This window comes from Hemiscyllium ocellatum, chromosome 9 (assembly GCF_020745735.1).
Source record: "Hemiscyllium ocellatum isolate sHemOce1 chromosome 9, sHemOce1.pat.X.cur, whole genome shotgun sequence".
Taxonomy (NCBI): domain Eukaryota; kingdom Metazoa; phylum Chordata; class Chondrichthyes; order Orectolobiformes; family Hemiscylliidae; genus Hemiscyllium; species Hemiscyllium ocellatum.
In genome coordinates this window covers 24,441,476-24,465,965 of record NC_083409.1, presented here as the reverse complement: position 1 = coordinate 24,465,965, position 24,490 = coordinate 24,441,476, and the positions used below count along the sequence as shown (strand labels likewise).

Sequence of the window (24,490 nt, the reverse complement as noted above, 5' to 3'; positions counted from 1 at the left end):
CATGAACATGCTTTTACAAGCTCAGTCCGACGTTCAAAACTGCTTGCAACAGAACTGGTCAGTATGGCTGTTCTCAGCTTTGCTTGCAGAAAGGCTGTGGCATTCTGTAGTCAGAACATGTCACTGCAGCCACTGTACTAAAAAGAGACATTAAATGATTTAAATATGAATGTAGGAAGAATGGCTAAAATGTTTGTAGATGGCACCAAAATTGGAGGTGTAGTGGACAGTGATGAAGGTTACCTCAGAGTACAATGAGACTTTGATCAGATGGGCCCTTGGGCCAAGGAGAGGCAGATGGAGTTTAATTTAGATAAAAGCCCTGCCCTGATTTGCAACATTTACACTGCTCGGGTCCTGGGGAAATGTTGCCAAACAAAAAAAAACCTCGTAATGCATGTTCATAGTACTTTAAAAGTGGAGTCCCAGGTAGACAGGGCAATGAAAAAGGTGTTTGTTACGTTTGCCTTTATTGATGAGTGCATTGAGCATTGGAGTTGGGAGGACATGTTGCAGCTGTACAGGACATTGATAAGGCCACTTCTGGAATACTGTATTCAATTCTGGTCTCCCTGCTACAGGAAAGATGTTAAATTTGAAAAGACACAGAAAAGATTTACAATGCTGTTGCCGGGGTTGGAGGATTCGAGCTATAGGGAGAGGCTGAATAGGCTGTGGCTGGAGCTTCGGAGATTGAGGGATGACCTTATAGAGGTTTATAAAATCATGAGAGGCATGGACAAGCTGAATAGCCAAAGTCTTTTGTTCAGGGTAGGGGTGTCCAAAGCTAGAAGACATAGATTTATTGGGGGGGTGGGCGGGGAGAACAGAGCAGAAAAGGGGAAAGTGGAGCGGAAAGATGTAAAAGATGGACCAGATGGGCAACTTTTTCACGCAGACGATGGTGTGTGTATGAATGAGCTGATAGAGCAAGTGCTGGAGGCTGGTACAATTGCATTTAAAAGACATGTGGATTGGTATATGAATAGGAAGGTGTAGAGAGATATGAGCCAAATGCTGGCATATGGGACTAGATTAATTTAGGATATCTGGTCAGCATGGACAAAATGGAACTGAATAGTCTGTTTCTCTGCTGTACAACTCTGAGTCTAAGCCAACTGATACCCTGCCTCTGCAATACCAAACCACCCATGTATCCCAGATTTAATCATTACATGGGAGTTTTGCCTTCAGCTGCTCAGATCTGGGGTTACCCTCCACCATTGTCTCCATGGCTCAGGGCCTTACGACACTTTTTACAACTGACCTTCTGAACCAAGCTTATAATCAATTGTACTCACATCTCCCACTGTCACTTTGGGTCAACCTTTCATTGATAACACCTCCATGATGCCTTGTGATATTTTACTACAGGAACATGCTTTAGAAATGGCATAGTGTATTACCACTAGACTGTTAATCCAGAAACCCAGGTAGTGTTCCAGGGACTCAGGTTTGAATCCCATCATGATAGATCATGGAATTTGAATTCAATAAATATCTGGAATTAAGAGTCTAATGACTACTACAAATTAATTGCCAATTGTCAGAAAAAACCCATTTGGTTCACTAATGTGCTTTAGGGAAGGAAACTGCCACCCTTACCTGGTCTGGCCTACATGTGACTCCAGATCCATAACTAAGTGGTTGACTCTCAACTGCTCTCTGGGCAATTAGGGATGGGTATTAAACACTGTCTAGCCAGCAACATCATCATCCTGCCCCAGAATGTTTTTAAAAATGAAGGTGTTGTTGTTGTCACAAGCGTTGTGATTCATTCAATTGCCATCTTCCAATGACATGCATCCACTCACTGTCATCCACTAGCCATCATTCAATCATCATAATCCAATCATAATCTTTCACTCACCAACATCAACTCACTATCATCCAATCACCGTCCTCTAATCATCAGAATCCAATCATAATCCTTCACTCACTAACATCCTCTTACCGAAATCAATTCACCATCCTCCACTCTCCCACCATCCTCCACTCTCCCACCATCCAGTCACAATTCTTCACTCACCAACCATCAACTCACCATCTTCCACTCACTATCATCCAATCATCCCCATCTACTCACCACCCTTCAATCATAACCCTCCAAATACCACCCTCCAAATAAAATCCTCCACTCACCAACATGACTGTCTCATGCCCTAACATCCACTCACCATCTTTAACTCACTATCATCTAATCACCATCATCTTCTCACCACCCTCTAAACACCATCATGCAGTCACAATCCTCCACTGACCAACATCTGCTCACCATCATCCACTTACTGTCTCATGCGCCATCATCTAATTGCCACCATCCACTTGCCATCATCCTATGTCCTTCCCCCAATCACCACCATTCACTCACCATCATCCAATCACCACCAACCACTCGCTGTCATCCAATCTCCACCATCCTATCATCATCATCAAATTTCCACGATCCTCTCTCCACCATCTTCTTGCCAACATCCAATCTCCATCATCATCATCCAATCTCCTTCATCCAATCTCCATCATCTACTCATCATCATCATCCAATCTCCTTCATCCAATCTCCATCATCAATTTGCCACCTTCATCTACTCACCATTATCCACTCACCATCACTGCGGAGTGTTCTTATCCTGATTTGAATTGACACCTGAAGAATTATAGCCTATTTCCTGAGACAAGATGAGATTGGAGAGTGGCGTGAGGGCAGATTGAGGTTTCGGAGAGGGAGGTGTCTTAAGATTGGGTCTGGGTGGAAAGCTAGTTAGGAGAAATGAGGGTGACATTACTGAAACTTACAAAAGTCTTGGGGTGTGACAGGGTAGCTACAATCTTTCAAAGCCAAGTGAATCTAGAACCAAGGGATGACTTCTCAGGTTGAGGAGTGACCCAGTTAGGACTGAGGGGAGGAGAAGTGTCTTCACTCGGAGGCAGAAAGGTAGGGGTGAATCTTTGGAGTTCTCTACTCCAGAGGCTGTGAAAGATGTGGAGCATGTTCAAGACAGAAATCGATATCATGGAAAGTGAGCATAGTGATCATTCAATAGTAAGTCAAATAGGCCTTGAGACCAGAGAAAGCAGGACTGAAGGCAGCATCCTACCATCCTGCAGGCTCTGTCAATCAGTGCAATGAGGGAGAGGGCTAGCAGTGAGGGATCTATCTGTGCCTGCCCTTCAGGGTGAAACCTTGGGTGAGGTTATTTCTGGGTGGCCTGGCACAAAGTATCTTATTCTCACATCCTCTCCTCCTTGGTACAGGTTTGACCTATACCTGAAAACATACCCCCAGCAGCCTCTCGAGTGTTCACCTTCTATGATGATCCTGAGGTCAATCCAGACGATAAGCCGGAAGGTGAGTTGCCCAGAGTAAAACCCCTCCCTGAGACCTGCATTGCTGTAGTGCCTTTTGTTGCCGGTGAAAACTTCCAGAGCTCTTTTCAGCCAATGACATGCGTTTTTTGGGATGTTGTACTGCGAGAAAGGCAACAGCCAGATTATGCACAGCAAGCTCTCATCTACAGTCAGGTGGCGGTGCTAAAAGCAGAAATTGCTGGAAAAGCTCAGCAAATCAGGCAGCACCTGTGAAGAGAAATCAGAATTAACATTCTGGGTGCGGCGAGGAAGGGTCACCAGACCCGAAACATTAACTCTGATTTCTCTCTGCAGGCCTGCTTGAGCTTTTCCAGAAATTTCTGATTTACAGCATCCACAGTTTTATTGTTTGTTTTTTATTCAGCAATGTGTTGGTGACTGGTTCATTTGTCTTCATGATGTCAGTTGAGGAGAGACGTACGAGCCAAAGCACTGGGGAGAACGCCAGGCTGTTTGTGAACCACGCAACATCCAACTTAAAAGAATCAGTCACGCTCATAAAGTGGTTGATCGACATTTAGTCGAAGTGATGTTCCTTTGTATGCCGAGACCCATCCTCTGCCACGAAAAGGAATATCATAGACTCCCTAACAGGGTGGAAGCACACCATTTGCACCATTGAGTTCACACCGAGACTCTGAGGAGCATCCCACCCAGACTCGCCCTGTTCCTGTAACCCTGTATCTGCCATGGCTAATGCACCTAGCCTGCACATCCCTGGACACTATGGCAATTTAGCATGGCCAATCCACCTAACCTGCACATCTTTGGACTGTGGGAGGAAACTGGGGGACCCGGAGGTGGGGAGAATGTGAAGTCACCGGGAGAATGCACACATTCCACACAGACAGTTCCTTGAGGGTGGAATCAAATCTGGGCCCTGGTGCTGTGAGGAAGCAGTGCTAACCACTGAGCCACTCTGCCACCCATGAATATGTTCAAGCCTTGCCCCTTTTTCAAATAACCCAGGAGCATGGGAAGCCTATAACTGCCTGTTGCTTTCTCCTTGTCAACACTTGTCCAATGAGAGTCAATTTGTGAACCAATCTGCATCTTGTAGTGCTGTAGTATAAATTGTTTGAAATTTGGTATTCTTGCATAGGGTCCAGAATAAGGCAAGACAAAAGGTTTTGACAACTCCTCTCTTCTCAGTAATATCCTCTTTCACATCGTAGAATGGGACCTTTTCACAGTAGAACGGGGTCGTGGTTTGACGTCCCCCTGAAAAGTGGTTGCTCTGACAACCCTTGAGCCAAGAGTGTGGGTGCTGGAAAAGCACAGCAGGTCAGGCAGCATCCAAGAAGCCGGAAAGCTGACATTTCGGTCAAAAGCTCTTCATCAAGAATGAGGCTGGGAGACTCAAAAATGAATGTTGGGGGGGGGGGGGGGAAGCTAGGAGAAAGTAGCTGACTCAAGTAAGATGAAGACTGAGATACTTGAACGTAAAGTACAGTAGAATCAGAGGGACGCATTATCTCAAAGAGTTCTCCCCAGTGTTCAGGCCAGCGTTCACCTCCACAGTAACACTGCTGAAACAGGTTACCTGGCCATGACTGTCATTGCTGTTTGTGGGACTTTGCTGTGCCCAGGCTGCCTATCACAATAGTGGTGTTAGGTGTGTCAGGATGAATGAGCCTTGTTACCAATAAAGGCCTTGAAGGTTGCGAATGGTGCTACAGAGATACGGAGATAATTCCCGGGATTAGGGTTGGGTGGTGGGCATTGCCTAAAGAAGTGAGATTGAGCTGATTGGGGCTAAAGGAGAGGCAATCCCATTGCAATGGGACTCTGGAGGGGTTTGAGAGAGTGGGTGCCCCCCACCCCTCCCCACTGTTGGGCAGGAGTGTCCGGTGGATGGAGACACCATTTTCAGGATATGGAGTCAGACGTTTGGGGACTGAGGTACATAGAGACATAAATATAGAAGATAGGAGCAGGAGTAGGCCATTCGGCCCCTTGAGCCTGCTGTGCCATTCAATATGATCATGGCTGATCATGGAGCTCAATACTGTAATCCCACCCACCCCCCATTTCCTTCAGCCACAAGAGCTATATATATATATATATATATATATACCTCCTCCTTTGAAAACACAACCACTTTCTGTGACAGAGAATTCCACAGGCTCACCACTCTCTGGGTGAAGACGTTTCTCCTTATGTCAGTCCTAAAAGGTTTACCCTTTATCCTTTATCCTAATTTGGACTCCCCCACCATTGGCAACATCCTTCCTATTTTTACTTTGTCCATTCCTGTTAGACTTTGATAGGTTTCTCCTTCATTTTTCTAAACTCCACTAAATACAATCCTCACTTGACTCAACCTGTCCTCAGTCTTGCAATCCCAGGAATCAGTTTGGCAAAAACCTTCGCTGCACTCCTCTCTCCAGCAGGAACATCCTTCCTCCACCAAGGAGATGAGGGGAAATGCTTTCACTCAGAGGGGTTGATAATCCATGGAATTCTATCCTGGGGAGAACAATATTGGTGGTTAGATTTTGGGAATTTAAAGGAATGTGGTGCTGAACGCAAAAGGTGAGTCGTAACCATACTGAAGAGCAGAACAGGGTCGATGGGCCAAATGGTTTACTTCTGCCCTTATTTCCTGTATTTATGTGCGAATGTGCTGCCCCCTAGTGGAACAGGAGGAGAAGAAAGATGTTGCCGGGGTTGGAGGGCTTGAGCTAAAGGGAGACGTTGAATAGGCTGGGTCTGTTTTCCTTGGAGCGACGGAGGCTGAGGGATAACCTTTTAGAGGTTTATAAAATCATGAGAGGCATGGATAGGATAAATAGACAAGGTCTTTTCCCTGGGGTGAGGGAGTCCAGAACGAGAGGGCACAGGTTTAGGGTGAAGGGGGAAAGATTTAAAATGGACAGTTTTTTTCAGGCAGGGGATAGTGTATGCATGGAATGAGCTGCTAGAGGAACTGGTGGAGGCTGGTATGATTATAACGTTTAAAAGGAAGGATGCAGAGTAGTATGAGCCAAGTGCTGGAAAATGGGACTAGGTTAATTAAGAATATCTGGTTGGCATGGACGAGTTGGACCGAAGGCTCTGTTTCCGTGCTGTCTGTCTCTATGACTCTATATATAAGGAATGACATACCTTTAGTGGTCAGGGAAAGGATGTTTCTCCTTGTGGGAAAGGTGGTGGTGATGATGGTAGTGGTGGGTGGGGGAGTGGGAGTGATGTTGATCGCAGAAGTTGGTGACATCGTGAGCTGGCACTTCAGAAGAAAGTGGGGGCGGTGGGGGGGTATGTTTTTGCAGTCGCGCAGCTATGGCGTGTGACTGGAAGTCCTGCCCCGAGCTTTCTCTCTGTCTGTCTCTCTCACCCTCTGTGCTTTTTCAGAACCGTTCGTGGAAGGAGCTGGAGGCTCTCATCGGGTCGATTGTCACCTTCCGGCGAATGATGCGGATTCCCCAGCTCCGCCTTCGCTTCATCCACTTCCTGCGCGATGAGGTCTACAACAATGAGCACAGTAAGGCTACAAAGAGAGGGCCTAGGCCTTCCAGCAGGGACAGCGGTTCACACCAGAACCCAAGAGGGTGGGGGAAGCTGCTCTTTGCCACTCTAACATTGGTAGACTGTACAAAAGAGGAACAGGAGTGGGCCATGAGAAGCCTACCCCGCTATTCAACAGAACCATAGAATTTATAGAATCCCCACAGTGTAGATACAGGCCATCTGGCCCAACAGGTCCACACTGATTCTCCACAGAGCATCCCATCCAAACTCTCCCTCCTGTACCCTATCCCTGTAACCCTGCATTTCCCATGGCTAATCCACCTAACCTACACAAACCCTGGACAATTTAGCACGGCCACTCCACATAACCTGCATGTCTTTTGGATTGGGGGAGGAAATCGGAGCACCTTTTGGAAACCCACGCAGACACAGGGAGAATGTGCAAACTCCACACAGACAGTCGCCCGAGGCTGGAATTGAACCTGGGTCCCTGGCCCTGTGAGGCAGCAGTGCTAACCACTGAGCCAGCTTGGGTAATCTGTCCTCAAATTCTCTTGCAGATCAGCTCCTCACAGCCCTCAACTCCTTGGCTATTTCAGAAATCCGTCTATCTCCTCTCCATGTACTATCAGTGATCTAGCCTCCACAACTCTCTGAGGTAGAGAATTCCATCACATCTCAGTTAGATTCACGCACCAATGGAAATACCTTCCCAACACCTATCCTGTCAAGCTGTGTCAGAATTTCACATATTTCATTACGAGCACCCCTCATTCTTCTCAACTCCAAAGAATAAAGGCCTTACCTGACTCGCCATTCTTGATAAGTCATCTGTGGAATTAGCCAGTCTCTTCTGAACAACCTCCAATGGCAGTACATCCTTCTTTAAATATTGGGACTAAAACTTTAGGTCCAACCTCACCAACACCCTGTTTGGTTTGCTCCTTGTTTTTAAGCTTCAACCGCCTAGTTATGAAGGCCAAATTTTTGTGTGTTCCCAACTACCTGCTGCATGTACACTAACTTTGTGTTTGATGCATAAGAGTAGCCAGATCCCTCCCACTGCACCTCCTTTTTTGGAGTCTCTCTCCATTTAAGTAATAGGATGTACTGCCATTGGAGGGACGGGAGGTGAGTTTGACCTCTCACTTTTCTCCACTAAACTCTGCTGCACCTGCCACACAGTGTGTTTCAATTCTCATATCGAGCAAAACAATGATATTTATTTAACACAATACAATCACCACAAAATATACTATAAACTAACAATTTACACTACAAATGCTATCTTGTGCTTTAAGTTAATCCTGGATGATCCTATACCACCACACTAGAATTTGGCCTTGTTTCACTTGACGATGTCATCTGGTCGTCTTCCAATAATATAGAACATCACAGCACAGTACAGGCCCTTCGGCCCTCAATATTGTGTCGACCTGTGGAACCAATCTGAAGCCTATTTATCCTACACTATTCCATTTTCATCCCATATGTTTATCTAATGGCCATTTAAATGTCCCTAAAGTTAGCAAGTCTACTACAGTTGTAGGCAGGGCATTCCACCCCCCTACTACTCTGAGTAAAGAAACTACCTCTGACATCTGTCCTAGATCTATCACCCCTCAATTTAAAGCTATGTCCCTCATGCTCACCGTCACCATCCGAGGAAAACGATTCTCATTGTCCACTCGATCTAACATTCTGATTACCTTTCTATGTCTCAATTAAGTCACCTCTCATCCTTCTTCTCTCTAACGAAAACAGCCTCAAGTCACGAGACCTTCTCTCCTTACCAGGCAACATCCGAGTAAATCATCTCTGAACCCTTTCCAAAGTTTCCACATCCTTCCTGTAATGCGGTGACCAGGACTGTATGCAATACTCCAAGTGCGGCCACACCAGAGTTTTGTACAGATGCTACATGACCTTGCAGCTCCGAAACTCAATCGCTCTACCAATAAAAGCTAACATACCGTACTCCTCCTTAACAACCCTATCAACCTGGGTGGCAACTTTCAGAGATCTATGCACATGGACACTGCGATCTCTCTGCTCATCTACACTACCAAGAGTCTTCCCAGTACTTTATATTCCTGATCCTCCTTCCAAAGTGAACCATGTCACACGTTTCCACATTAAACTCCACTTTCCACCTCTTAGCCCAGTTCTGCAGCTTATCTATGTCCCTGCAACGTCCTTCAGCACGATCCACAACTCCACTGCAAATTTATTAACCCATTCTCCTACACCCTCATCCAGGATCATTTATAAACAGCAATGGACCCAAAACAGATCCTTGCGGCACACCGCTATTAACTGAATTCCAGGGTTAACATTTCCAATCAACTACCACCCTCTGTCTTCTGACAGTTAGCCAATTTCTGATCCAAACCGCTAAATCACCCTCAATCCTATGCCTCTGTATTTTGTGCAATAGCCTACCACGGGAAACCTTATCAAATACTTTACTGAAATCCATATACACCACATCAACCACTTTACCCTCATCCAGCTGTTTAGTCACCTTCTCAAAGAACTCAATAAGGTTTTGAGGCATGACTACCATGTTGTCTGTCCCTAATCAACTTATTCCTTTCTAGATGATTATAAATCCCATCTCTTGTAAAGGTTTCCAACACTTTACCCACATCTGAAGTAAGGGTCACTGATCTCCAATTACTAGGGTTGTCTCTACTCCAATTCTTGAACAAGGGGACAACATTTGCTGTCCTCCAATCTTATAGCACTATTCCTAAAGACCATGACGACATAAAGATCAAAGCCAAAAGGTTTGCAATCTCCTCCCTGGCTTCCCAGAGAACCCTGGGATAAATCCCATCTGCCCCAGGGTACTCATCTATTTTTCACACTTTCCAGAATTGCTGACATCTCGTCCTTGTGAACCTCAACCCCATCTAGTCTAGTAGCCTGTATCATAGTATTCTCCTTAAGCACATTGTCTTTTTCTAGTGTGAATACCGCCAAAAAATATTCATTTAGCACTTCTCCTATCTCCTTGGACTCCACGCACAACTTCCCAATACTGTCCTTGATTGACCCTAATCTTAGATGCGTCATTCTTTTATTCCTGATATATCTATAGAAAGCTTTAGGGTTTTCCTTGATCCTATCCACCAATGACTTCTCATGTCCCTTCCTTGCCCGTCTTAGTTTTCCTTTAGGACTTTCCTGGCTAACTCCAACTTTCAAGTGCCCTAACTGAGCCTTCACATCTCACTCTGACATAAGCCGCCTTCCTCCTCGTGACAAGAGATTCAACTTCTTTAGTAAACTCGGCTCCTTCACTCAATCACTTCTCCCCTGCCTGACAGGTATATTCTTATCAAGGACACGCCGTAGCTGTTCCTTGAATAAGCTCCACATTTCAATTGCAGTTTCCTTTCCCACCCTATACATCATAAATCTTGCCTAATTGCATCATGTTTGTCTTTCCCCCAGTTATAACACTGGCTCTGCAGTATATACCTATCCCTTTCCATTGCTAAAATAAGCATAACTGAATTGTGGTCACTGTCATCAAGTGCTCACCTATCTCCAAATCTAGCACCTGACCGGGCTCATTCCCCAGTACCAAATCCAATATGGCATTGTCCCTTGTTGGCCTGTCTACGCACTGTGTCAGGAAGCCCTCCTGCACACATTGGACAAAAACTGACCCATTTAAAGTATTCAAACTAATAGTATTTTCAGCTTCAGGGGTGTCCACTCTTCAAGGTGGTTATTCTTGAGTTACTGCTCTCCGGTTACCACTTAAGTTACCCCGCCTGAGGGTGGTGTTGCAATGATCCTTATACTGCAAAGTCTTCACACCCTTTTGGGAGGGTCTTGAGTGTACTCCAGTGGATCAATCAGGCTTGATCACCCTGAGCAATCAGACCCAAACAGGCATTGGTATGTTGATGGCAGGGTTGTCTTAGGCCTCCATTCCTGGAGGTGTTGGGTGCACATAGCCTCCTCCAAATAGGGACATGAGATGCCTCCATGTCTGGTGCACACCTCAATGTTTCCGATTGCCCTGAGGATGATGTCCATTGCCTCCATTCAAGCCCAAATTTGGGGTGTGTAGATTAGTTTTTTTTTAAGATTTCCTACAGGATGGAAATAGGCCCTTCAGCCCAACAAGTCTGCACTGACCGTCCGAAGAGTACCCCTCCCATATCCATTCACCTGACCCGCACATCTTTGGATTGTGGGAGGAAACCGGAACACCCGGAGTAAACCCACACAGACACGGGGAGAGTGTGCAAACTCCACACAGACAGTCACCCAAGGTGGGAATCGAACCCGGGTCCTTGGCGCTGTGAGGCAGCAGTGCTAACCACTGAGCCGCCATGTTGCCTTGTAGGGTCTGCAGCTGCCAAGATGGTAGTAAACTGTCTATTGGTGGCTGCAGCCTGACTGGATTGTGCAGTATGTTTATTCACACAGTCACTTTAATCAAGGATGGGTTCCATTTCCCAGCATGCTTTAATCATTGTCCATCTTCTATAACTCCATGATAAATTCCTCATTTTCCCATCACAAGTTCACTATTTTGAGTGGCCTGTCCAACCACAAGTCCATCTGCTATGTTTTCTTTTAGTCCCCACCTTCAACCTATCCATATCTCCTCGCAGATTCCTTATGTCTTGATAAATGGAATGAAGCCCTTTGACCCATCACCTCAATGCATGCCCATCTTCTGATGCCCAGGGTTTGTGTCAGCAACTGTTGGAAGCAAGACTTCACTCTTTGCATTGTCAAGTTTACCTGAATTTTGAAAGGCTGCCCCACTGTTGCAGTGGACTGTTATCCTGGAGGTCACTGAACGGGTTGTTACAAAACCACATATCCTTAGTTTACGCCTAATGTAGGCTGTTGGGAATGACAGTGACCATTGAATCAGCTTCAGGTAGTCACCATCAAATTCTGGTTGCCCTGCTTTCGGAAGGATGTCATTAAACTGGAAGGATTTACAGGGATGGTACTGGGACTGGAGGGTTTGAGTTATAAGGAGAGGCTGGATAAGCTGGGACATTTTTCCCTGGAGCATCGGAGGATGAAGGGTGACCTGTTAGAGGTTTATAAAGTCAATGAGGGGAATGGAAAAAGTGCGTTGCCAAGATCTTTTCCCCAGGGGGGAGGAGTCCAAAACTGGAGGGCATAGATTTCAGATGAGAGGGGAAAGATTTTAAAAGGGACCTGAGGGGCAATATTTTCCCACATAAGGTGGTGCAAATGTGGAATTAGATGCCAGAGGAAGTGGTAGAGGCAAGTACAATTAAACATTTAAAAGACATTTGGATATATACACGGAGAGGCAAGGTTTAAAGGGATTTAGGCCAAATACAGGCAAATGGGACCAGTCCAGCGTGAATAGGTGGGCTGAAGGGTCTGTTTCCAAGCAGTATGATTCCACGGTTTGGAGGTGCTGGTGTTGGATTGGGGGTACAAAGTTAAAAATCACACAATACCAGGTTATAATCCAACAGAGTCAAAGAGTCATAGAGGTGTACAGCATGGAAATAAACCCTTCGGTCCAACCCATCCATGCCCACCAGATATCCCAATCCAATCTAGTCCCACCTGCCAGCTCTTGGCCCATATCCCTCTAAACCCTTCGTATTCATATACCCATCCAAATGCCTCTTAAATGTTGCAATTGTACCAGCCTCCTCCACTTCCTCTGGCAGCTAACTCCATACACGTACCACCCTCTGTGTGAAAAAGTTGTCCCTTAGGTCTCTTTTATATCTTTCCCTTCTCACCCTAAACCTATGCCCTCTAGTTCTGGACTCCCCCACCCCAGGGAAAATACTTTGTCTATTTATCCTATCCATACCCCTCATAATTTTGTAAACCTCTATAAGGTCACCTCTCAGCCTCTGACACTCCAGGGAAGACAGCCCCAGCCTGTTCAGCCTCTCCCTGTAGCTCAGATCCTCCAACCATGGGAACATCCTTGTAAATCTTTTCTGAACCCTTTCAAGTTTCGCAACGTCTTTCCGATAGGAAGGAGACCAGAATTGCACACAATATTCCAACAATGGCCTAACCAATGTTCTGTATAGCCGTAACATGACCTCCCAACTCCTGTACTCAGTACTCTGACCAATAAAAGAAAGCATACCAAACACCTTCTTCACTATCCTATCTACCTGCGACTCCACTTTCAAGGAGCTATGAACCTGCACTCCAAGGTCTCTTTGTTCAGCAACACTCCATAGGACCTTACCATTAAGTATATATGTCTTGCTAAGATTTGCTTTCCCAAAATGCAGCACCTCGCATTTATCTGAATTAAACTCCATCTGCCACTCCTCAGCCCATTGGTCCATCTGGTCTAGATCCTGTTGCAATCTGAGGTAACCCTCTTCGCTGTCCACTACACCTCCAATTTTGGTGTCATTTGCAAACTTACTAACTGCACCTCCTATGCTCGCATCCAAATCATTTATGTAAATGACAAAAAGTAGAGCACCCAGCACCGATCCTTGTGGAACTCCACTGGTCACAGGCCTCCAGTCTGAAAAACAACCGTCCACCACCACCCTCTGTCTTCTACCTTTGAGCTAGTTCTGTATCCAACTGGCTAGTTCTCCCTGTATTCCATGAGATCTAACTTTGCTTATCAGTCTCCCATGGGGAACCTTGACGAATGCCTTTCTGAAGTCCATATGGATCACATCTACCATTCTGTCCTCATCAATCCTCTTTAAAAAAACTCAATCAAGTTTGTGAGACATGATTTCTCTCACACAAAGCCATGTTGACTATCCCGAATCAATCCTTGCCTTTCCAAATACATGTACATCCTGTCCCTCAGGATTCCCTCCAGCAACTTGCCCACCACCAACGTCAGGCTCACTGGTCTATAGTTCCCTGGCTTGTCCTTACCACCCTTCTTAAACAGTGGCACCATGTTAGTCAACCTCCAGTCTTCTGGCACCTCACCTGTGACTATCGATGGTACAATTATCTCAGCAAGAGGCCCAGCAATCACTTCTCTAGCTTCCCACAGAGTTCTGAGGTACACCTGATCAGGTCCTGGGGATTTATCCACCTTTATGCGATTAAAGACATCCAACACTTCCTCCTCTGTAATTTGGACATTTTGCAAGGTGTCACCATCTATTTCCCTACATTCGATATCTTCCATAACCTTTTCCACAGTAAATACTGATGCAAAATACTTGTTTAGTATCTCCCCCATTTTCTGCGGCTCTACACAAAAGCCGCCTTGCTGATCTTTGAGGGGCCCTATTTTCTCCCCAGTTACCCTTTTGTCCTTAACATATTAAAACCCTTTGGATTCTCCTTAATTCTATTTGCCAAAGCTATTTCATGTCCCCTTTTTGCCCTCCTGATTTCCCTCTTAAGTATACTCCTACTGCCTTTATACTCTTCTAAGGATTCACTCGGTCTATCCTGTCTATACCTTAAATATGCTTCCTTCTTTTTCTTAATCAAACCCACAATTTCTTTAGTCATCCAGCATTCCCTATACCGACCAGCCTTCCCTTTCACCCTGACAGGAATATACTTTCTCTGGATTCTTGTTAACACATTTCTGAAGCCTTCCCATTTTCCAGCTGTCCCTTTACCTGCGAACATCTGCCCCCAGTCAGCTTTCAAAAGTTCTTGCCTAATACCGTCAAAATTGGACTTTCTCCAATTTAGGACTTCAACTTTTAGATCTGGTCTATTCTTTTCCATCACTATTTTAAAACTAATAAAATTATGGTCATTGGCCCCAAAGTGCTCCCCTACTGACACCTCAGCCACCTGCCCTGCCTTATTTCCCAAGAGAAGGTCAAGTTTTGCACCTTCTCAGTAGATACATCCACATACTGAATCAGAAAATTGTCTTGTACACACTTAACAAATTCCTCTCCATCTAAAACCTTAACACTATGGCAGTCCCAGTCTATGTTTGGAAAGTTAAAATCCTCTTCCATAACTACCCTATTATTCTTACAGATAGCTGAGATCTCCTTACAAATTTGTTTCTTAATTTCCCTCTGACTATTAGGAGGTCTATAATACAATCCCAGTAAGGTGATCATCCCTTTCTTATTTCTCAGTTCCACCCAAATAATTTCCCTAGATGTATTTCCGGGAACATCCTCCCTCAGCACAGCTGTAATGCTATCCATTATCAAAAATGCCATTCTCCCTCCTCTCTTGCCTCCCTTTCTATCCTTCCTGTAGCATTTGTATCCTGGAACATTAAGCTGCCAGTCCTGCCCATCCCTGAGCCATGTTTCTGTAATTGCTATGATATCCCAGTCCCATGTTCCTAACCATGCCCCGAGTTCATCTGCCTTCCCTGTTGGCCTTTGCATTGAAATAAATGCAGTTTAATTGATTAGTCCTGCCTCGTCCCTGCCTGCTCTGACTGTTTGACTCACTTCTGTTCTCAACTATATCCGTCTGAGATTGACCTCTTTCCTCACTATCTCCCTGGGTCCCCCCCCCCCCCACACCTTACTAGTTTAAATCCTCCCAAGCAGCTCTAGCAAATCTCCCTGCCAGTATATTAGTCCCCTTCCAATTTAGGTGCAATCCGTCCTTCTTGTACAGGTCGCTTCTACCCCAAAAGAGAATCCAAGATCCAAAAATGTGAATCCTCCTCCTATACACCAGCTCCTCAGCCATGCATTCATCTGCTCTATCCTCCTATTCCTGCCCTCACTAGCCCGTAGCACTGGCAGTAATCCAGATATTACTACTCTCGAGGACCTTTTTAAATTTCTGCCTAACTCTCTGTAATCTCCCTTCAGACTCTCAAACTTTTCCCTTCCTATGTCGTTGGTTCCAATGTGGACAATGACCTCTTGTTGGCCCCTCTTCCCGTGAGAACATTCTGCACCTTCTCTGAGACATCAGTGAAGCAACACACCATTCTGCTTTTTCGCTGCTGGCCACAGAAATGTCTGTCTGTACCTCTGACTACAGAATCCCCTAACACAATTGATCTCTTGGAACCCGACATACCCCCCCCATTGCATTCGACCCAGTCTCAGTATCAGAAACTTGGCTGTTCATGCTATGTTCCCTTGAGAATCCATCACCCCCTACATTTTCCAAAACAGCATACCTGTTTGAAATGGGCTTCCAAAAGACTCCTGCACTAGCTGCCTACCTCTCTTACCTTTCCTGGAGTTAACCCATCTATGTGACTGTATCTGGTATTTTCCCTCCTTCCTATGACTGCCATCCATCACATACTGTTGCTGTTTCAAATTCCTCATTACTTCTAACTGTCTCTCCAACCAATCCATTCGATCTGATAAGATTCGCAACCAACAGCATTTATGGCAGATATAATCTCTTTCAACTCCCGCTTCTGACAAGAAGTGCATATCACTCTACCAAAGATCATTATTGCTTCTTCACAATCTACAGACCCAGAAATTAACACTTTCTTATTCCTCTAAAACACTGCCCCAGGTTAAATTACTAGTTATGACTTATATTTTAAGTTTAATCAAGAGACATATCTCCAAAAACATATAATCAAGAAAAATTCCACTCTACTCACTACTGCAGACTTTCTGTTGGACACACTTAAAATAACAATACACTTATCTGATTCTGTGCTGTGAACTTCACCCAACAGTTCCTCCAAGATCAGTTGTGAATTTCACTGTTTGTTAATTTTCCCAGATGGACTCCGATTTCCAGCGATAATATGAATTTAAGCAGCAAAGGCAGTGACAGTTTTTTTCTCGCTCTCTCTCTCTCCTGTACTGACCTCACCATGTGTTTCCTTTGTCTGTTCCTCTCCCTTTTAAAACTGCTGTTGTTTTGAATTTTTTTCCCCCAAAGTTCCAAAACAATGCGACACCATATAAAACAGTAATTGCTGCTCCTGGAATTCAAGGAAATCACCTCCAACACCTAAAATACCTCAAAAAGGAGCAGCTGTTACAGCCAGAAATTTTTCCCATCCTCCATCTTGGATTACCCAGAATCTGTTTATTTGTAAGCACTAGCTTTCGGAGCACTGCTCCTTCAGGTGATTGTGGAGAATAAGATTGTAAAACACAGAATGTGTTTACAGTGTGATGTAACTGGATTTTTATTTTGAAAAAGACCACGATTGTTTGTTAAATCTTTCATCTTTTAGAATGACCACGTTGGTTTCAGTTCTTTCTTATGTAAATCGCAAAACTTTTTAAAAATTACATTCTCGAATGCACTTTAACAATTGGTGTCACGTTGGCCCGGATAAGGTATTGAAGGTTGTAACTCCCTGTGAGGCTGTCTGTGCCACATTGGTCAGACTGATTCTCATCTAAAAAATGGATTTACAGAATCTTACATGGATTCATGCAGTTTTTGAGCAAAGTAAAATGGAATTCTGCAAGTACAAATTCACCCCACAAACTTATTTGTATGTGTGCATGTGGGTGTGTGTGTGTTTATGAGTATCTGAGAGAGGGTGTGTGTGAATGTGATTGTAAAGGGGTTTAAGTGTGTGAGAGTGTATGTGAGTGTATGAGGGAGGGTCTGAATGTGTGTCTGTCTGTCTGAGTGTGTCTCTGTCCGTCTCTCTGAGTGTGTGTGTGTGTGTGTGTGTGTGTGTGTGTGTGTGTGTGTGTGTGTATATTTAGTGCAATGGAGTCACCGGTAGTGTGGCATGAACCCAAGGTTCTGGTTGAGGCTGTCTCCATGAGTACCGAACTTGGCTATCAGCCTCTGCTCGGCCACATTTCGTTGTTCTGGATTAGTGGTGCTGGAAGAGCACAGCAATTCAGGCAGCATCCAAGGAGCAGCAAAATCGCTTCCAGCACCACTGATCCAGAATCTGGTTTCCAGCATCTGCAGTCATTGTTTTTACCACATTTCGATGTTGCCTGTCCCGAAATCCGCCTTGGAGGATGGCCAACCAAAGGTCTGAGGTCGAATGTCCCGGACCGCTGAAGTGTTCCCCAACTGGGAGGGAACACTCCTGTCTGCGGTGCCCATTCATCCGTTGCTGTGGTCCCTGTTTGGTCTCACCAATGTCCCATGCCTCAGGGCATCCTTGCCTGCAGCGTATGAGATAGATAACGTTAGTTGGGCCGCATGAATACCTACCACGTACATGGTGGGAGGTGTCCCTTTGCATAGTGATGGTGTCCATGTTGACACTCTGACACGTCTTGCAGCGCCTACTGTGACAGGGTTGTATGGAATTCTCCTGAAAGCTGGGCAGTTTGCTCCGAACAATGATCTGTTTGAGGTTTGGCAGTTGTTTAAAGGCAAGCAGTGGAGGTGTGGGGAAGGTCTTGGCGAGATGCTCATCCTCCTTGATAATGTGTTGCAGGTCACGAAGAACATGGTGTAGTTTTTCAGCTCCTGGGAAGTACTGGACAATGAAGGGTACCCTGTCGATTGCAGCACGTGTCTGTCTCCTGAGGAGGTCATTATGGTTCCTCTCTGTGGCACGTTGGAACTGGCGATCGATGAGTTGAGCATCATACCCCATTCATATGAGGGCATCCCTGAGTAGTTCCAGGTGCCCATTACGTTCCTTCGCATCTGAACAGATCCTGTGTATGCATAGGGCTTTTCCATAGGGGAGGCTGTTTTAATATGTTTTGGGTGGAAGCTGGAGAAGTGTAGCATTGTGAGGTTGTCTGTGGGTTTGCGGTAGAGTGTGGTGCTGAGGTGTCCATCCCTGTTGGAGATGCATGTGTCCAAGAATGAGACAGATAGTAGAGAGTAGTTCATGGTGAGTTTGATGGTGGGATGAAACTTGTTGATGTCACTGTGTAGTTGCTTCAGTGCCTTCTCGCCATGGGTCCAGAGGAAGAAAACGCCATCAATGTACCTGGTGTATCGTGTTGGTTGGAGGTCTTGTGTAGAGAAGAAGTCTTGTTCGAACCTGTGCATGAAAATGTTGGCATACTGGGGTGCAAATTTGTTCCCCATGGCTGTTCCATGTGTCTGGATGAATGGACACTACAGAACAATCAACAAACAGGAGTGTCCCCTCCCACTTGGAGAACACTTCAGCAGTCCGGGACATTTGGACCTTTGGGTGACCATCCACCAAGGCTGACTTCGGGACAGGCAACAATGAAAAGTGGCCAAGCAGAGGCTGATAGCCAAGTTTGTTACCCATAGGGATGGCCTCATCCGGGATCTAGGGTTCATGTCACACTACAGGTGACCCCATTGCACTACACACACACAGATAGACAGACGGACACACACACACACACACACACACACACACAGACACAGACACAGACACACACACACACACACAGACACTCTCTCATACCCACACACACCCTCTCACAGACTTAAATCCCTTCACAGTCAGACTCACATATAGACATGCCTTCTCACAGACACTCATAACCCCTCCCAATACACACACCCACATGCACGCATACACATATAAGTTTGTGGGGTGAATTTGTACTTGCAGAATTCCATTTTACATTGCTCAAAAACTACATGAATCCATGTAAGATTCTGTAAATCTATTTTTGAGAAGAGAATCAGTCTGACCAATGTGGCACAGACAGCCTCACAGGGAGTTACAACCTTCAATACCTTATCTGAGCCGACATGATACCAATTGTTAAAGTTCACTTGAGAATGTAACTTTTTTAAAAAAGTTTTGCGATTTACATATGAAAGAACTGAAACCAACATGGTCATTCTAAAAGATGAAAGACTTAACAAACAATTGTGGTCTTTTTCAATATATAATTTCAGTTACATCATACTGTAAACTTTTGCTATAAATTCTGTGTCTTATTCTCCACAATCATCTGAAGAAGGAGCAAGTGCTTATACCTGGTGTTATGTGATTTTTAACTTTATATGATTCCACAACTGTCACTGCCCACTTGAGCCATCTTCATTGCATCAAAGAAATTCTCCCCTCTGGTTTTGGGCAGTAATTTAAAATCTGTGTTCCTGTCTGTGTACTGACCCTCCCGCTGGCATTGACTCTGGTGAAACCCCCCGCCCCCCCCCCCAAGATTTTGACCACGCCTATCAAAGCTCCCTTTGATTCCCCCACCACTTTGAGAAGCCCTGTCCTAGATTCTCCAGCCCCTCCACATTTCTGAAGTCCCTAGGCACTGTCTCCTTAGTGCCCCTCCTGAACACTGCCCTCAACTATCAAGCAAAGTCATTTCAGGGAAGAGGGCAATTCCCCAAGGAGAGAAAGGATGGCGACCTTGCATGGGGAATGTGAAGGAGAGTGAAACCTTGTAATGAGCTGATCCCCTCCATCCTGCTAACACCTTTCTTGCTCTGCTGTTTCCAGACAGCTTGGCATCTCGTAACGTGACCAGGGTGCCATCCCAGGGCAGCTCCGTCATTCTCCGAGGGGTCGATTATGTGGACGATTCTGACACCCCCCACTTGAAAAGGCGAATGATGTTCAATCGACAGCTCATCGTCAACTACCTGGTCAATGATTTGCACTTCTGCATGGAGATTGAGCAGTAAGTGGGTGCAAGAGTGGGCATCTGGATAACTGCTTGCCTGGTGATGATGAAGGTGGAGGGATGAATGCTTAATATTGGTGCATGTTTGTGCACGGTGCTGAATAATTTACTGCCTGTCCCTAGTTGCCCCTTGACAAGGTGGGGTGAGCTGCCTTCTTGAATCGCTGCAGTCCATGTGCTGTAGGTAGACCCACAATTCCCTTAGACAGAGAATTCCAGGAATTTGGCCCAGCAATAGTGAAGAAATAGTGATGAATTTCCATCTCAGGATGATGAGTTGCTTGGAGGGAGACTCGTAAGGGGGGTGGGGTTCCCATGTATCTGCTACCCTTGTCCTTGGAAGTGGTTGTGAGTTTGGAAAGTGCTATCTACAGATCTTTGGTGAGTTTCTGCAGTGCATCTTGTAAATAGTATGTACTGCTGCTACTGAGCATTGATGGTAGAGGGAGTGGATGTTTGTGGGTGTGGTGCCAATCAAGTGGCTGATTTGTCTGGATGGTGTTGAGCTTCTTGAGTGTTGTTGGAGCTGCACTCATTCCGGCAACTAGGGAGGATTCCGTCACGGTCCTGGCTTGTGCCTTGTGGACAGGCTTTGGGGAGTCAGGAGGTGAGTTACTTGCCACAGTATTCCTAGCCACTCACTTTCTCTTGCAGCCAATGCATTTATGTGGTGAACCCAATTGAGTTTCTGGTCAATGGTAATCCCCAGGGAGTTAGTAGTGGGTGGTTTACTGATGATAACAGCATTGAATATCAAAGGGTGTTGATTAGATTATCTTTTATTGGACATGATCATTGACTAACACTTGTGTTGTGCAAATGTTACTTGCCACTTGTCAGCCCAAGCCTGGATATTGTTCAGATTTTGTTGCATGAGAATGTGGGCAGCTTCAGTATCTGTGGTGTTGTGAATATTGCTGAACATTGTACAATCATTGGCGAACGTCCCCACTTCTATTATGATGGAGGGAAGGAGTTGAAGCAGTTGAAGATGGTTGGGTCTAGGACACTACCCTGAGGAACTCCTGCAGAGTTGTCCTGGAGCTGAGATGACTGACTTCTAACACTGTTCCCCTCAAATACTTCTAGGACAGGTACAAGATTAGATACACAGTAAAGCTTTCTCTACAATGACCCATAAGACCATAAGTTACAGGAGCAAAATGAGCCCATCAAGTCTGGTCTGCCATTTGATCGTGGCTAATTTGTTTCTCAACTCCATTCTCCCTGTAACTTTGATCCCCTTACTAATCAAGAACATAACCAGTTCTGTCTTAAATACACTCAATGATTTGGCCTCCACAGCCGTCTCCAGCAATGAACTCCACAGATTAACCACCCTCGGGCTGAAGGCATTTCTCCTCATCTCAGCTCTAAAGATTGTCCCTTCATTCTGAGGCTGTGCCCTTGGGTCTGAGTCTCTCCTACTAGTGGAAACACTTTCTCTACGCCCACCCTATCCAGGCCTCTCAGCATTCGGTCAGTTTCAGTCAGATCCCTCCTCGTCCGTCTCAACTCCATTGAGTGCAGACCCAGAGTCCTCAACCACTCCTCATATGACAAGCTTTTCATCCCTGGGATCATTCCTGTAAATGGACTCCCTCCAATGACAACCCATCCTACCTTAGATATAGGGTCCAAAACTATTCACCATATTCTAAATGTGGTCCAACCGGAGCAACGTACAGCTTCAGCAGTACATCTCTGCCCCTGTGTTCTAGCTGTATTGCAGTGAATACTAACATTGAGTTTACCTTCCTAAACACTAACTGAACCTATACTTAACCTTGAATCCTTTGTATGTCAGATATCCAAAGCCTTTCCCAATTTATAAACCAATCTCTGCCTCTACTCTTCCTACCAAATTGCATAACCTCACACGTTCCCGCCTTATATTTCATCTGCCACTTCTTTACCCATTCTCTGAGCCGATCCAAGTCCTTCAACAGCTTCCCTGCCTCCTTCAACACCACCTGTCCTTCCATGTGTCATCTGGAAACTGAGGAACAAGAGTCTCAGTTCGGTTTGTCTAGACCGTTAATGTACAACGTGAATAGGTGTAGTCCCAACATGGACCCCTACAGGTCACCAGAGGGTAAAGTTCCTCTACATTGTCATGGGAGTTTTTGATGGAGACAGGGAGTTAGACACAGAGTAAAGCTCTCTCTGTACGGTAGCTATCAAACACTCGCAGGACAGGGACAATCTGGGGTTAAACACAGAGTAAAGCTCCCTCTGCACTGTCCCCTTCAAACACTCCCAGGATAGGGACAGCATGGGGTTAGCTACAGAATGAAGCTGTGCTTGAAAATGATTTGTTTCAGTGCTAGTTACTCTGTTCCATGTCTCTGTTTCTCAGCTATGTGAAACGGGCGGAAGCTGCAATCGTCATGGCTCGAGTGGGACTACACGATGAGATTTACGAAGGGTTGCTCCGGGCAAAAGTGGAAATGATCATCAAACTCTTTCTGCACGCGGACACGCTGCCGAGGCTCAGGGTTAGCACCGTCAGCCTGGGCTGAAGGGCCTTGCTGCTGTCTCAGCTTATTAACTTAGGGTGGCACGGTGGCTCAGTGGTTAACATAGCTGTCTCACAGCGCCAGGGACCCGGCTTCGATTCCAGCCTCGGGCAACTGTCTGTGTGGAGTTAGCACATTCTCCCCGTGTCTGCGTGAGTTTGCTCTGAGTGCTCCGGTTTCCTCCCACAGTCCAAAGATGTGCAGGTCAGGTGGATTGGCCATGCTAAATTGCCCAAAGTGTTCAAGGATGTGTAGGTTAGGTCATGGGTATAGAATAATGGGGTTGGGTTGGTGTGGACTTGTTGGGCTGAAGGCCTTTTTCCACACAGTAGGAATTCTGTGAACACTGAGACCGCTCACAGGGGCCTGTCTCCTTCATCACTGTGAGGGTCAGCACCTTCAGGAGAGGCGGGCAATGGGGCTTATGCTCCCGCAATGAGGGTCAGCACCTTCAGACAGACCATTGAGCCTGCTCCACCATTCAGTCCCATCATACACCACCCCTGAGCCAGGGCTAGCACCGAAATCATGGGACCTACTGTTCCCTCACCTCCCACCGGATCATACTGCCCCGTCCAGCACTGATCACCCTAATTGAGTGCAAGTTCGCGGCATAAAATAATGTGAAATTTCACGCAATTGTTATAGTGCACATGGAGGCCATTCTGCCCAACCTGTCTGGCCTGGCTGTCTGAGTGTCATTCTCCTGCCGTTACCCTGAACATTGTTCCTTTTCAAATAACAGTCTCATTCCCTTCGGAATGTTTCAATTGAAGCTGCCTCCACCACACTCTCAGGCAGTGTATTCCACATCTTAACCATTCGCTAGCTGAAAATGTTTTTCCTCGTCTCACTTTTTTGCCTCTTTTCCTGATTACTTTCAATCTGTGGCCTCTCGGTCTCAATCCTTCCATGAGTGGGAACATTTTCTCCCTGTTTACTCTATCCAGACCCCTCCTGATTTTAAATTCCTCAATCAAATCTCCTCCCAGCCTTCTCTTCCGCAAGGAAGACAGTCCCGACTTCTCCGATCTATCTTTACAGCTGCCGTTCCTCATCTGTGCAATCTTACATTTTTTTAAGTATAATTCATTCTCCTTTTCTTTATCAGTTTCTTTGTCCTGCTTTGCTCAATTCTAAAATTATCCCAATCCTCAGCCTTCCAGCTTTCTTTGGAAACTTTATAAGCCTCATTTAATGCTTCATATAACTCCCTTTGTTGGTCATGGTTCTCTTGCATTTCCTTGTGAGTATTTCATATCTGGCGTCCCTAGGCGGGATCCTTTTGGGAATCCAATGGGGTTGGTTGGTCAAGGGGATGGAGCACCCTTTGAGGTCTGTGGCACCTGATGGAAACCATGTCTTGTGTGTGACGTTGGCGTTTTCTTTCCGGGAAGGTGAATATCACGGACTATGAGAAAGACAGAGTCATTATGAGCAGTCGCCATGGTAAACTGGAGCTGGATCTGTTCCACCAAGCACGGATGACGATCATCCTCCCTCTGCTGTACTTCTGGAGAAGGTCAGTTCTCTCGCCGCAGGAAGGGTCTCTCAGTGTGATGATGCTATGGCTTTAGGAGGTGTATTTTGTCCTGGTTACTTTTAAGATAGAGATTGAACAAGAGGCGTCCAGCAGTCTGTGGTCACATAAACAGCTTGCTAGGTCTT

The 24,490-nt window shown here is 45.7% G+C and overlaps 1 protein-coding gene across 1 annotated transcript; it reads left to right on the top strand.

Moving 5' to 3' along the window:
• LOC132818915 (regulator of G-protein signaling protein-like) lies at positions 1-22,825 on the top strand. The gene is made up of 5 exons (XM_060830046.1): positions 1-57; positions 3,256-3,349; positions 6,724-6,853; positions 20,120-20,300; positions 22,663-22,825. The coding sequence occupies exons 1-5, from the start codon at positions 2-4 to the stop codon at positions 22,823-22,825; spliced, it is 624 nt and encodes a 207-aa protein (XP_060686029.1). The 5' UTR covers position 1.
• Positions 22,826-24,490: the final 1,665 nt, after the last annotated feature.